Source organism: Rhynchophorus ferrugineus, unplaced genomic scaffold, assembly GCF_030347505.1.
Source record: "Rhynchophorus ferrugineus isolate W39M unplaced genomic scaffold, kcgeb_rfMv2 rfM10, whole genome shotgun sequence".
NCBI classification, from domain to species: domain Eukaryota; kingdom Metazoa; phylum Arthropoda; class Insecta; order Coleoptera; family Curculionidae; genus Rhynchophorus; species Rhynchophorus ferrugineus.
This window is the reverse complement of record NW_027472589.1, coordinates 9,664,846-9,680,884: the sequence shown is the minus strand read 5'-3', so window position 1 is coordinate 9,680,884 and position 16,039 is coordinate 9,664,846. Positions and strand designations below refer to the sequence as shown.

At 34.0% G+C, this 16,039-nt stretch overlaps 2 protein-coding genes across 2 annotated transcripts in view; both read left to right on the top strand.

The window, feature by feature from the left end:
* The first annotated feature begins 63 nt into the window (after positions 1-63).
* Cndp2 (Cytosolic non-specific dipeptidase 2) lies at positions 64-2,227 on the top strand. Its single transcript, XM_076415765.1, has 10 exons — positions 64-224; positions 282-448; positions 503-712; positions 779-865; positions 922-1,242; positions 1,299-1,448; positions 1,503-1,669; positions 1,724-1,841; positions 1,897-2,030; positions 2,092-2,227. Exons 1-10 carry the CDS (start codon positions 178-180, stop codon positions 2,134-2,136), a joined length of 1,446 nt encoding a protein of 481 aa, XP_076271880.1. The 5' UTR covers positions 64-177; the 3' UTR covers positions 2,137-2,227.
* Positions 2,228-15,074: 12,847 nt separating this feature from the next.
* The window catches only part of tan (C45 family peptidase tan), a 28,530-nt gene continuing 27,565 nt past the window's right edge, over positions 15,075-16,039 (top strand). The window contains exon 1 of the mRNA XM_076415761.1: positions 15,075-15,257. Within this exon, the coding sequence (XP_076271876.1) occupies positions 15,174-15,257 (84 nt within the window). The 5' untranslated portion in view covers positions 15,075-15,173. The remainder of the gene's footprint in view (positions 15,258-16,039) is intronic.

The window sequence follows — 16,039 nt, the reverse complement described above, 5'->3', positions numbered from 1 at the left end:
ATATATGCTATTTAGCAACCAATAATCATAAAAACTGGAAATATATCCATTTAAATGTTCGAATCATAAATATTTGGAATGGGGACGTGTCAATATAACCACAATAACAGAGTATTCTTTGTGAGCCTATTTAATCAAAACCGACCAGTTAATTAGGCCTTATTTGATAAATAGAAAATGTCAGCAAGTGATCCTTTACCAGGGCCGCTCACACGGCTTTTTGAGTAAGTTTTATTAACTCTATACGTATGTAACACTTTTTTATTTAAATAATTTGCTAGCCATGTCGAATCTAACAAAGGAAATTACATAGAACTTTTAAAAGAAATGGTGGCTATTCAGTCAGTATCTGCATGGCCCCATAAACGTCAGGAAATATTTAAAGTTGTCAACTGGACAGCTGAAAAATTGAGAAGTCTTGGGGCAACTACTGATATAAGGCAAAATGGTAAATTTCAGGATTTATTATTACTGTGATTAATACTAAATAATTAATGAACAGGAAAGCAACAATTACCAGATGGCGAAGAGATTGATTTACCACCAATACTGTTAGCCTCTTTAGGAAATGATCCCAAAAAGAAGACTGTTTTAATCTATGGACATTTGGATGTGCAACCAGCTTATCGCTCTGATGGTTGGGATAGTGAACCTTTTGAGCTTACTGAAAGAAATGATAAACTTTATGGTCGTGGGTCATCTGATGATAAAGGTATTTATCTTTATGTAAAATAGGTTTAGTTAATATCTTATAAATAAAATATTTTTTATTTAAAAGGTCCTGTGTTATGTTGGATTCATGCAATAGCTGCTTATAAAGCTCTTGGAGAAGAATTACCAGTAAATTTAAAATTTGTTTTTGAAGGTAACTTTAACAATACTATTAATTTTTTTTTGTGTAACACAATTATAATTTGACAGGAATGGAGGAATGTGGTAGTGAAGGACTAGACGATGTATTGAAATCAGAGAAAGATAAGTTCTTGGCTTCCGTGGATTATGTGTGCATATCTGATAATTATTGGCTGGGAACTAATAAACCTTGCATTACTTATGGCCTCAGAGGTATAAGTTACTTCTTTGTGGAGGTAGTTGGTGCAGGACAAGATTTACACAGTGGTATTTATGGAGGCACTGTACATGAAGCCTTGGTAGACTTGGTGTACCTCTTAGACAAATTGGTAGATAAAGATGGCCGTATTCTTGTAGATGGTATATATGATGATGTAGCTCCTATATCAAGTAAGTTAACTAAGTCATGCTTCAGATTTAAAAATGTGTAATAAATGTATGTGAAGGTGGGGAAAATGAAATCTATGCCAAAATTGATTTCGATCCTGAGGATTATAGGAAAAGCATAGCTTGTGACCAGTTACCCCATGGAGGAGTTAAAGAAAAACTACTTATGCACCGCTGGAGATACCCTAGCCTTTCTTTGCATGGAATTGGTAGGTTTATTTGTTGAATAATAATTATGATATGTTAATAAAAGTTTATTGTAGAGGGGGCATTTAGTGAACCTGGTGAAAAAACAGTAATTCCTGCAAAAGTGATTGGAAAATTTTCTATTCGCCTTGTACCCAATCAGGATCCTGAAAAAGTAGAAGAGCAAGTCAAAAAGTATTTGGAAAAGTTATGGAAGGAGCGTGGTACGCCAAATCGCTTAAAGGTATGTAGGGAACATTTTAGCAGTTGTTCTAGACCATTTTAATTATTATTGTAGGTTAGTAATGCAGAAGGGGCAAAACCTTGGACTGAACAACCCTCACATCCTCACTATGAAGCTGCCATCAAAGCTACAAAGCATGTCTATAAGGTGGAACCAGATCTAACAAGAGAAGGTCAAGATAAAGCTTCATTTTGTTGGCATTTACTAACCCGCTGGATCATTTTTAGGTGGCTCAATTCCAATAACGTTAACGTTCCAAGAGGTTACCGGGAAGAACGTGTTGTTGTTGCCTGTAGGAGCGGGAGATGATGGCGCCCATTCTCAAAATGAAAAGTTGGACATAAGAAACTATTTAGGTGGAGTAAGTACCAACATTGTTTTAGTCCACTTGGTAATTTTCTAAATCTGTTTTTTAATCTTAGGTGAAACTGTTGGCGTCGTATTTATATGAGGTATCTCAGCTTTGAAGCTGAGAACTATTTTTAATAATAAAATTAAACGTTTGTTATTATATATTTTTTGTATTTCGCAACCACCAAATACATTTATATACCAGTAGTTTTTAATTTATTTTTACTCATCCTATTTCCTATGATGGTGAACCTCGTTTTTTTTTTGGTCTGTAACCGGGTTGGGGAATCCTGTTACGGATACCTGGTCGGGAAGACCCGCAGAAATAAGCGAGTTGGACTGGTTATGTGGAGACTGCCTCTGGGCCACCCACTAAACCCCATCCTATCAGCTGATCCAATGACCCTAACTGATACTTCTTACTGTTAGTAAGGAGGGTGTCCGTAACCGGTAACACCATTAAGAGGCACAAGGGCCAGGCAAGGAAGTGGCGTCGTTATCACACCACGCAGCTTGCGGTACATGAGTTAATCGCTCGCCGGAGAAGGTCGAGACAATTTGGAGTTAGAGCACGACGGGGTAGTGTCGACTGTGATAGAATAAGGCTACGAAGAGCCGAATGAGTTATTGGCCTAAAATATCGGCCAGCTCGGTAATACATCTATTGTCTGAGAGACGAAGAGTGGAAAAATATCTCGAGTAAACCTCGGATATAAAATCGTGAACTTGGGGGACGTCTGTTTCTCTATGATTATTCCTGACGAACCAGGGGGCATTGACTATTCTCCTGAGAATTTTGTTTTGAAATACTTGAAGGCGTTCCGCCTGGCTAGGTGAGACGTATTTTAGATAGACACTGGAGCCGTATAGAACGACTGATCGAACCAGCATCTTGTACAGGAGAGATTTTATAGATAGAGGAAGCCTGCTGGCCCGGTTGATAAGCGGGAACAGCACATTAACAATACCTTGACCTTTATGGAGGGACTTTTGAATGTGGGAATTCCACCTAAATTTGCGATCGAAGACAAGACTGAGATAGATGGCTTCTTTTGACCATGGGATTTCGGCGTTCTCGATTTTAAGACGCGAAATGCTCGGTGCAAAACGCTTCTTGTGGAAGAAGATGGCCTGGGTTTTCTGTGGGTTGACCTGCAACCTCCAGAAATGTAACCACTGGACCGTCTCATCGAGTTGTTTTTGGAGACTGCTTCGGATGTGCAGTGTCGAAAGTAAGCAGTGTCGTCTGCGTAAAAAGCAGCCTCAACTTGTGATCTCCTAGGGATATCTAAAAGAAAAATATTAAATAGAGCGGGTGCCAGACAGAAATGATTTGATCAGAGCTGTTAGGTAGACCTAATCGGATGCATTTCGCCACTAAGCCTTCGTGCCAAACCTTGTCAAAGGCTTTGGTTAGGTCCAAGAAGACCGCTCCAAGTATTTCATGTCGGTTAAAAGCACAGTCGATTTTTGCGGCCAGCCAATGGGCCGGTGAACCTCGTGTTAGTGCTAGTGCTGCTGGTAAAATCCTTTGACCTAATTTTTGCACTATAAGCCATAACTTTCTTTAACACTAGCTTATCACGAAAATAACACATTAGTTTGTCACAAAAAGCGAATCGCAATCTGTTTATAACTTTTGCAACACAGAACTTTCAGGAAAATATTAATTACACAAGTGATATATATATATATATATATATATATATATATATATATATATATATATATATATATATATATATATATATATATATATATATATATATATATATATATATATATATATATAGGGTTTTAAGACATCAGTTGGGATTGATATGCTCAAAGAGACGACTTTCTGTATGAGAATGCTTACAGAATCATGGAGTTCATTATTACCTTTACAATCTAAGTGATTTTACTTATTTAACAGTTGTGTTGGCCTCCTGTTATTTAGTTTGCTTTGCTTTGTTCGATATTATCTTTGTTTTTGTGGAAACATGACATTGATAACAAAGATTTTTTACCAAATAATGTGGGACGATTTTAAGAGGAGGCTTGGTAAGTCTCCTGAAATCTTTGGCAGATTAATTTCCTAATAACGAAATGACTACTCATTTCGTTTATCATTAGAAGTCAATCTGTAATGCTAAGCAATCTAGATTACAAACTGATTGAGCTTTAGGTAAGTAAAAAATGCAAGTATTTGGCCTTTAAAATAATTTTAATAAAAATTTGGGTTCTTATTTAAATTGTTTTTCATTCATTGTTCAATTCATAAAATAAAAGGAATTTGGTGAATAATAATTGTTTAACAGACATTTTACATTTTCAAATGGAATTATTAGAATAATTAATTTCTAATGTTAATATTCATGAATAATGATTATTTATAACGAAAAAATTAAACAATAGATGAATTAATTTTAAAAATACAGGTGATTTAATCTTATAGTGTATTTTTTACTGAGAAGTGGTTTTACAGGTAAAACAGGGAATTTTTAAATGTTTTTTGTTATTGCAGTTGTATAATAAATATAAAAATGTTATATAATCCAAACATCAGGCAAATACTGCATTTATTTTCGTATAAATATTTACACATGGACCAACGTAGTCGTTTAATTAAAAATAGATACTTTATGGTTGTTTAATAGCAGGATTGTATGTTTACATGTTTGCTCTTGTAAAAAAATCAGAAATAAAATAATGGTATCAGGTTTATCATAATTTCTTGCAATTCATTAATGTAATAATATCAATAGTAATATCATCTTTGTCACTGATGTTTGTATCTGCTTATTTGTATGTATTTTTTGAAATGTTTTTGACCATTTTCATTATTCTTTACTGGTATGATGAGCAAGTAAATTGATCATTTTTAAATATAGATGGGCTTTCTGTTTTTTCTTTCACAGAAACTAATATTTTTTATAGTTGTGTAGGTTTTAAGTTTAATAGTTGATATCATTTCGTCTATGTACATTATTTTTGAAAAATATTAAATCTTCAAGTAGTTTTTGACAGATATTTTGTTCCGATACCGATTATGCGATTCTTCAGTATTTTAAAGATTATTTTTATCAACTCATTCATAGAACAAATTGCTATGTAATTTATCAGAAAGAAGCCTTGTTATCGATTGTTGTACATTTCCCGGTCTTCATTGTTATGTATTTTTTTATAGATATTTAAATTAATGGTTTTCTGTATTACTATATATAATTCTAACATGGGAGCTCTAGGAATCGTCATCAACCGTTGTTCTAAATATCATTTACATTTTGTATTGTTTACGTTTCCTGTTAGTGGGGCATCGTTAATGAACTCGTACTTATCTTAATGATTAATAATGTTTTTTGTGTTTGTTTATCTATATTACTAAATTGATGTTTAAGTAATTCACACAATGTTGGTATTTAGGACAATATACTGTGTATCATAACAGATTGTTCAATAAGGTTTGTGTTCAACAAGAGATCTGTTGCCTGATGATCTGTTGATTGATACATTCGCCACATTTGACAGGTTTGGTACCATTTGACTTGTGGATATTACATGCATATATGAAACTGATTTTTATTACTGTACTGAATGCGTAGCTTGACAGTCTTATGGAACAAATGTTTTGGAACAAATATTGAAGCTTAGTAAGACTCAAATAACAAAATTTGTAAATAACCAGTATATTCACGGACATGTACAGGATGGAGATTAATACTATATTTAAGGCATCATGTTATTCTATTGTTGTAGTATAATAAATGCATGTATTTTTCCCTGAAATTACATATATTACACTCGAACGATGATTTAATCCTTTTGGTTTAAATACCTATATTAAATTAACCGCAATTTAACAAGCATAATCGTGCACATACAAGATATGTCGTAATGTTGATGGTGTACTAAAAGTAAATAGAGTATAATTCTTTTCATTCGGGATTATTGGTAGGAAATATGACCATATATGTCGACTAATATGTATTCACATGCATGTGTGCTTGTGATTTTATTAAACAGATTATTTATACTGAAATGCATTTAGTTTTATTAATTTTGTTCGCATAAAGGTCCATTTATATTCAGTTATTTTCCTTGAACAAGTAACACATAATTTGATTTTAATAAGTCGTGTAAATAAACAACATAAAGTCAAATTGATATTTTTATGCGGAATTAGACTTGAGTTTGATCAGTTAAACAGGAACAGCTTAATTTAACACATACTCAAATCCTGGATTAGACGTATAGATGGCGACTTCTTAAACCTACCCTAATAGTTTTAAAAAGTATCATCGTTATATTTAAGTAAGTATCATCTGTTAAAGGTATGTAAGAGAAAATTATTTATTACAGGTGATTTATCAATGAATTGATAGTCTAGGCATTAAAAATTCAGAATTTTGTACAAAACGTCCTTTGTTTTTCATTGATAATAGGAAAAGAACATGGTCAAACAATGTATAAGATATCTTTGGTCGACATATTAGGAAATTATTGTTCGGGTAGATTCCAGCTCAGTTACTAACTCTAATAATTAGTCTGCATCAAGCAGAGCCTTACAATTCCCTGTAGTTAAATTGTTCAAGGTACAGCTGGGCATTAGGATCGAAGTCACTACTTCTGAATCATTTATACTAATAATTATGATCCGTAAGACACAGCGTCAGCATCAGGAACACCAAAAATTGATTATCGTGCTTCGGAAGCATTTTTCTTTATGGAATTTACGTCCTGTATTGGTCCCAAAACTTTTAAATATGGTTTTAAGCGTATGACATATCCGTTAAAATAAAATCATAAATTCAATAATTCGTGGGTGGTGAAATATATGGTGTGACACTAATACTAAATAATAGATGTGGTGTCTCAGCTTAAGTTCGGGAATATATTTGTTGCTTGAAACAGTAATGGTATTAGACCTCTCAAACAAAAAATCCGATCCGTTTTTAATATAGGGCAAAATTTTAAAATGGTCTTATGAATTATGGATGTGGTTCCAAATCACATTCCAAGGAATATTCGGCATTCATGCAATGCTCATTAGGCTTTAGCAGCTCGGAGTATACCCCACCAAGCTGATATCGCCAAACCAGGTGGTCCCCATGATTTCTTTTGCTTTACATTATCGTAAAGGATCCACTTTTCATCACCATTAACAATACGATGCAAAAACCCTTTGCAATTTTGCCGTTGAAGCACCATTTCACACATGACGAAACGCCTTTCAATGTATCTCGGCTTCAATTCATACCCATATTTTTCAAGTAATTGGAAATGGCTTCTTGCGTTACTTCCAATAATTCTTCTTGCTCTTTATATAGGTTATCATCGAGTATTGTCTTCAATTTTTGCCTCTACAGAACGCTTTTTGTCTTCGGTGTCAAAATCACTACCTTTAAAGCATCAAAATCAGTATACACATATTGAAATCGATGGGACACGGTTGCTATAAGCACTTCACACAGCCTACGATGACCTTCAGCCGTCTTTTTCTTCGACATGAAATAATAGAGTAAAATTACCAGCAAATTCGATCGACTCGGTACAAATTAAGACATTTTCAACGCGCTGATTTTTTTTTTCACACTTTGACGAAATGACATATGCTGAAAAGTGAAGCCTGTAACTGAGGCTTCAATATGAAGTTAACTTTTAAAATTAATATATAGGCTTGATAAATAAATTTAAAAAACTTATCAAACTTTATTGGCAATCGTTCCGCAGTTACTCAAAGCATTTCTTGACATAGTTTAGTAGAGTATGGCCAAAAGTATTAAAATGTAGCGTCACCAAAGATTAGCTTTGAAAAACCTCCCTAGCCTGTGGATTCCCAGCATAAGCATCGAAATTCACAGCCATCAATGGCGAATTAAATGTGATTTAAACCAGTCTACTGAAATTGGAACCTTGCAGTTCAGGGAGTACAATAGGAACTTACAGATACCAAATCTTGAGAAATCAAAACCATAGGCTAAATCATGGAAATTTTGTGAAAAACACTGCAAATCAGAAAATCACCAAAGGCAGGTTGGTAAATGAAAGCAAAATTTATATTCACAAACAGTTTTACTGAAAAATACATCCTCTTGATCGTTTCTTCGCAAGGGAAATGTTATAGGGCGTGACTAATACTGCACTGGATAGTTTAAGAAATCATTCTGGATCAATCATTCAGAATGGAAAAATATCGATATTTTAAAATAAAACGCCTTCAATATTTTTCGGATATATATCGGAGCATCAAAAATATCGATACTTCTTTTTAAGTAAATTGATTTTTTTTGCAACAAAAACTAATATTGATATGGGTCCAATTTTTTTTCAAAAATTATCGATACATCAACATAAAATATCGATATTAAATAGCCAGTTTTTGAGGGAAAGTATCGAACTTTTGTTCTGAGTATCGAAGTAGGGTTGGAGTAACGAAATATCGGTATTGTTAAAAATATGTATCGATATTTTCTGCTCACTGATGTTTTACCGATTATCGTGTGGTGACATGATATGGCGAATGATTTTTAAATTTTATTTATTACACTAGCGACCCGCCCCGGCTTCGCACGGGTGCAATGCTGATACTAAATTAAATACACTACAGAAAAAATATGAACGTTGTATATAAAAACATAGCCGCATAACCGCTCCGACTTTGCACGGCCATAAAATATATATGCCTATGTCACTCAATGAAAATATGATTAAAATCGATCCAGTATTTTTGGTTCATTCATTACTGCCCTTGGCCTGCACGCATTAAATTTGGAGTAAAACAATTCCTCTTCCCCTATACTTACTATGAAGATTTCCTGCTATCTTTGGAATATCTAAATTCATACAATTTTTATTACATTACACATTTTTAAACGCAAATTTTAAATTTGTAATATCTCCGAAAATATTTGTTTAATTTACATGCTGTAAGGAACCATATTGATCTATATTAATTGCACACTGTATTTAAGGTACTTAATTCGATAAGGATTAATGCCGTATTGCTTAAAATAGCTTCGTAAATAAGCCATTTTCTCACGTAAAAAGTAAACAATAAAAATGGTTAATGTGGGTTATCCCTATATTATATACCATCGCGGACTTTTTTGTAGACCTTTTTATGGTGTACAATACTGTAGTACATTAATTTGATCTAACTGGTAGGGTTAGGCAGCGTTTTTGCTAACTGCTAAATAAGCCTAAAAAAATAGGTTAATTTACGACAAAACGTTAGATACCTCTAAAATTAGCAATGTTGCCTCAGTATATTATGCATGTATTATACATATAAACCTTCCTCTTGAATCACTCTATCTATTGAAAAAAACCGCATCAAAATCCGTTGCGTAGTTTTAAAGATTTAAGCGCACATAGGGATATAGGGACAGAAAAGGCGACTTTGTTTTATACTATGTAGTGATTATTACTAGTCGTTGCTAAATAACCTACAATTTGTCTTTACAACAACTTAAATCTAGGTATATAAGGATGACCCATCGGTTCTATCTTAGTCCCTAGTGTAACAATGTTTATATATCAACACTACTTTTGAATCTGTGTTCTGTTCTGGTGTTATCCAAGAGTTGTAATACTTCGATATTAACATGAGAATAGAGTCTTTCCTCATACCTCCTTGCGATTCTCTTGATTTCCTGAGTGGCAGTCGCTATCCGAAGGTCTCTGTGTAAGTAATCAGTCCTGTAGTGTCTCCATACACCTACAGTACTTCTAAGGACTTTGTTCTGGAAAACTTGCATTGAATTCCGTAAGTTCATATAGGTTAGAATACTTGCTTATAAATAGCAATTTATTATGTACTAGTAAATGTGATTTTTTTCTACTTACTAATATTTTTCCTATATTTTAATTTCGGTTCTTTCCTATTTTTTACATGTTCCTTCCAGCGAAGCTTTGCATCAAGATTCATTCCAAGATGCTTATCGGTGTTGCTATATGGAAATATAGTATTATTTAGTTATACAACGTCGGCCACAACATTTTTTTTTGCTTATGATTGAAAAATTATATCGGCTAAATGGTGACCGCGATTCGCTATGCAACTTTCGGTTCTTTTTAAGGTATTTTTCATGAACATGATGCAACATCTGAGGCTGAATTTTTTCAATTTTGTAACCAATATTAACTTTAAGATGTTCAATCGTTTGGGGCTTATTTACATGAACTTTTCATTTTAAAAAACCCCATAAGAAAAAGTCTGGAGCTATTAAATCCGGAAATCTGGCTGGCCATGCTAAATCGCTACTTCTCGAAATTAGTCTTCGTGGAAAGGTCTCCTTCAATAATTCACATGTCTTCTAAGTTCTTGCTCTTCCATTTCAGGCACAGCAAAAATTCGAATCATTTCTTGGTACCGTTCAGCAGAAAGAGTAATGGCAACACCTTGGTCATTTTCAAAAAAATAAGGACCAATGACGTTTCCAGCATGAATACCACACCATACAGTTGTTTTTAGTGGATTCTGTGTTCCCCAAAACCAACTGTTCTGTTTATTGACGTGACCACTGATAAGGAAATGGGCTTCACCGCTTATTATCAATTTAGACGAAAAATCTTCATTATCACCAGACAGTCTTAGGATTGCGTTACTGTACTCAACTCGTTGATCAAGATCTCTCGGTAGCAATTTTTGGACTAATTGAATTTTGTACGGGAACATTTTCAAATTAGTTTTCAAAATTCGCCTTAAACTGCGCGTAGAAATGTGTAACTGGGAATCACGTCTCCGAATTGATGTTTCTGGAGACTCTGCACCAGAGCCACATTTTCAGCGTTACGAGACGTCCGTTGTCTTCCAGAACGAGGCCTGTCTGCTGTCCTATGGCACTATCGAAAATTCGCATGTAAATAATAAATTGTGGTTCTGTGAGGCATTGGACGATTAGGATATTTTTGGCGCAATTTCCGCTGAGTTGCAATAATGGAATGATTATATTCAATAAATATTGTCACTATTTCTGCTCGTTTTTGTAGTGTATATTTATACAAAATAAAATTTGGAGATCTACACAACACAATGGTTAAAGCGAAACTTGGCTAAATGTGGCATAACCAAGATGGCCCCAATCAAAATGTTAGCGGGACTTTCGCCCCACCTTTTAGATACTTATGCAGCACTGTTTGTCTGTTGTAATTTTCGTGTGGCTTCGTCGCTATTATCTCCGACAGCAAGAATCGCAGTGTCACAAGCAAATGTAGCCATCGTGATTTTATATGGCGAATGATGTGTTTGCGTTTTCGAGCAAAATAAAAGCGTGTTTTAAACTTTACACTTTTCATAACTTATGTTACTGTGACAATACATTGCAATTAATCATTGTGTAATATATTTGAAATTATCTCACTATGAACCGTTGTAACTCGTAACAATAAAGAAAATTTTTTGTCTCTCGACCAAACCTAATAAAATTATAATTACATAACGACCCTGTGCTTATGCATTTAAACAAGGATATATGTGAACTATTTGTACTGTTTTTTTAGCTTAAGTTATACGTAAAAAATAATTGATTTCGTAATCACAGTTGGAATGATAACTAAGTTGGTGGTGACTGGTCATATATTAATTTTTATGTGTGCGGACAAGCTTTTGAAAAACAGCTATCGAGTTACGTGGCTCTACTGAAAGCCTCAGTTACAGGTTGGAAAAAACTCGTATACAATTATTATTTGTTTAGAGAGTCGGTGTTAGAATAAATTCGAGGGAACTAAGGCGAAATTTCCCGAAATGAAGATGAAAATTTGTAATTAGATTTATAGTTCTGGAAGACATCCTTCTACCACCGTTAATTTACAATACATTTATTGTTTCAGTAGTCGTTACAGGTACAAACTGATGTTAACGCTTTCTTGGCTAATTTCTGAATGCGAACTTTTCTTGAAGGCTGAAAGCCGTGATCACACCACTCTTTAGCAGCTGGTTTTAATTTAGAATTATAGGGGCAGACATATTCCTCCTCCATGGCGATGAAATTACACCTGTAGGAATGTTCATCTGGTCGGTCGGAATGCGTGACTGTCGATGCGATTGTTTGTTCACTATTACACTCACAACACTCACTACTATTTTGCGGAAGGAATTCGCAGGGGAAACTGAAAACACTGGTTGAATAAAAACTTGTTTATTTCGATATTGAATGATACATATGGTCAACGGGAGAATGGACAGGATATTAGGACAGGTAAAGGAAGTACAGTATCGCTAGGGAAGTTGTACTATTACAAGGGGTAAAGAAAAGAAAAGAAAGGTCTTTTATAGCCGGGAACCGCATGGTACCAATTCACCAGCGTTGGCAACCTTTGAACTTGCTGTTGGTGAATGCGTGGTAGCCTAAAGGGTCGTAGCGGTCGCTACACACCCAACATTCTTTCAATCCATTTTAAAGTTTCTCTCAAATATGTTCCATTGTTAACCGAATCCAGCATCCAGAGATCCTATAGGAGGTTTGATGTTGTGGAGGTATATTCGAAACCGTGATCTAATATGAATGCTACTAATGTGCGAAGGTTTAACCAGATTGGTGAATAATTCCTTTCCAATTCTACTAAACACCTAACAATACTAGCTTTATAAACATTTGCGAAGCTTCTCCGGGTTTGTACTTTTATGGTACATAATCCACTTTTCATCCTGTTTATCGTTTTTTCTTAGTGGCTATGCAGAAATGGAAACTAAACTATTATTATTATTATTAACTTAAACTATTATGATTAATGATTAAAAATTGTTTTGTGATATTGCGAGATGATATATGTTTTTCTACCTCGAAATTTCCGTAATGTAAACGAGCAAACCACTTCTAACATTGATGTTCACTTCTCTACCTAGGTTTTAACTACTCACTTTTAACATTTTGCAAATAAGTAGGTGAATATGATGAAAATAATGTTTTTAGTCTCTATTTTCAGAATGCAGTGAGTTTTGACTCAGTAAATGAAAGAAACGAAAAAATTCTTATATGCGAACATTCTATGGATTTATACCTTCAAACGTGCTATAATATGGATCCATTGGATAAGTATTTCTCGAGACATACGACTTTAAACTATCTATTATGAAAATCCGAAATTACTTTTGACCTGACCTGGAATAATAAAAACAAGAAAAATATTGTTTTTGCATTTTCAATCTCAGAAAAGTAACATATAAAGATGAGTATCTCCAATAATCACACATAAGACTAATTTTTTTTCTCTGATTGTAAAATCAAATCGTTATCTATATGTATTTTTCTTTTATGTATGTTATCACCAGTGAGATTCGGTGATTGTGAATTCTGATGGTTATTATAACTCAACAAGAAGATGAATACAGTGAAATACATTCGATATATTTAGGAGTTTCTCAAGGCCACTGCTTGTACCCTGGATGTACCTAACACAAAGACCATTACTATGGTAACACCTCTCCACACGTACAGACAATACGGCAGTTTTTTTCAAGTTTAGCACGAAGATCCAATAACAACATCAAACAACCTCCAATATACTCTAAAGAAACCGCTAATAAAGCAAAGTCTACCCTTGCCACTTTTAGTCTCCCTAGAAGAACATACCCACCAGTGAATATCAATAATTGTAAACTTCCCCAGTCAGAGAATGCTAAATATATTGGTATGCATCTAGCACGATGCCTAACGCGACTTGGACTTAAACTATATCAAATTTTATGGAGAGCAAATACTAGTTATATAAAATAAATCACAGAAATATGTGTTATGTGCCATTGTTGATACACTGATTGTGATTGTATGAAGTACTTCCAGATAGCGTTTGTGCAGTACGATGTGTTAAAAACTTAATAAATCAGTGCTATAATAATCTAATGCCATCCTATCTGATTAATGGACATTAGATGAGAATTTAGCATAAAATATAACTTATATTACTTTGGCTATACAGCTCACCTACCGACCTCAAGAAATACTACTGTTGCAACATATGCTGACGATACAGCGGTTTGGTCATCACACCAGGATCCAACTTCATCTTGTCGAATCGACTCGAAGTCGACAAAGTCGAATTGTGGTTGAAAACGTGGCGTAACAAATCAAATGAGACAAAATCTACCCATGTGACATTCACCCTTTTAGAAGAGCATGTCCCTCAGTAAAATTGAATAACCATGAACTTCCACAAGCACACAATGTTAAATATCTGGAAATGCCTTTCGATAGACGTTTGACATGGAAAAAACTTTTAATAATCTCTAGAATAAGTTAAAATAGTTTTTAGAATAAGTTAGGATATACTTTAAACATGTTAGAATGGTATCTAGAATAAGACTTAGATTATGATTTGTACAGCAGATCACTTACTGAAGCGATCTTCTACATGTCAGGATAGTTATATTATATAATGGAAATCATATAATAATACTTATTTCCCACGGGCGGATTGTTGTAGTTCTAAGAGATTAATTAAAAAATTGCTTTAACGGTAATTAATAGTTTAAATAAACAAACGATGGACGTTTAATGATGATATGATGATGTCGCTTAGTGAAATAATGTTTTTTACGGCTTAGATAAATAATGTAGTAGAAAAATGAAAATGTAGGAATATATGAAACTGTAATATAACGAAACCATCATATGAGCTTGTTCACTAAAACACTTCGTTCTTTTAAATGGGTTATTGAACGAAACATTGTTGTTAGAAAAGCATCTATCCATCCATGGTCCGTCAAGATACCGGAAAATAAGACAACCATCGATAAACATAAAAGAAACAATGTCGGTCTGATGTAAATTCAACAAGCTTCCTAAATAATGGGATAATGTACACGGCTTGTCGTAACATAACCTTAAATTTACAAACAAGCAGTCCTTATATTACCTCTATCGGTCTATGTGCGTCGAAACCTTACTTCATCCTAACCGCTACTGCTTACGACGCTGTCATCAACGTCGAATATCATTAAACCAGAAATTACTGAAAATAGAAATAATACGCACAACCGCTAATGAACTGTGGAAGAAACGGTGGGACGACAACAATCTTCGAAGAATCTCTTTTTCTTTCGTGGTGGTTTTTGCCTAGAAAGCGTCGCATTTATACATGCAGTCGTTCAGTCGCTGGCTGGCATCCGAAAATCACGTTGAGTCTGCTGTCTGGTCTAGATATAGTTCATTGCAAGTGCGAAGTGTTTAAAATGCCTGGTGATATATTGAATAGGAGGCAGTCCATCCCGGTGCTGTACACCAGAGGCACTTACTATGATGTTGGTTTTGATATGGTTAGTATTAAATTTACTATAGCACAGATAATTGTAATTTATAATATTATTTTTTTAATTATTTAATTAATACTTTGTTACTAGTCGTTTCCGTCTAAACTACAATTTGTTTTTATGATAACTTAAATCTAGGTATATAACTAGGAGGCCCTATCTCAGTCTCTGGTGTAATAATATTTATACATGTCACTGATGAATTTTTTAATATATGCACCTCACTACACAACACTACACAAGATCAGATGGTTTGATACTTTTGAGTCTGTGTCCTGTTCTGGTGCTATCCAAAAGTTGCAATATTTCAATATTCGTATGAGAATGTAATCAGTCCTATAGTATTTGGGTGCACCCACAATACCTCTTAGGACTTTGTTTGAAAAATTTGTATTTTATTTATGTTACTCTTTGCAGAACATCCCCATAACTGCACTCAGTATGTCCATATATGTTTCAGTATTTGCTTATATAATAGGAATTTATTATGTACTGATAATTGTGATTTTCTTCTAATTAACCAGTACATTTTCCTATACTTCAATTCCAGTTCTTTTCTTTTCTTCTTTATATGTTCCTTCCAGCGAAGTTTTGCATCGAGATTCATTCCGAGATATTTAGCGTTGTTGCTATATGGACTAGTATTATTTAATGTTATTGGTGCTTGTACGGTCTGTTTATAGTTGAACTGCACATGTATAGATATACTTTCATTAATTCTTATTTTCCAAGCTTGTGTCCATATTTATATTATGACTTTCCTGTTGTAATTTTCGTGAGGCTTCTTC

Bases quoted from the DNA above. Each gene is read 5' to 3' on its own strand.
- Cndp2 (XM_076415765.1), top strand. From the start codon at position 178: ATGTCAGCAAGTGATCCTTTACCAGGGCCGCTCACACGGCTTTTTGA. The intron at 1,449-1,502 runs GTAGGTTTATTT...AGTTTATTGTAG, and splicing joins CCTTTCTTTGCATGGAATTG to AGGGGGCATTTAGTGAACCT. The intron at 1,842-1,896 runs GTCAAGATAAAG...GATCATTTTTAG, and splicing joins ACCAGATCTAACAAGAGAAG to GTGGCTCAATTCCAATAACG.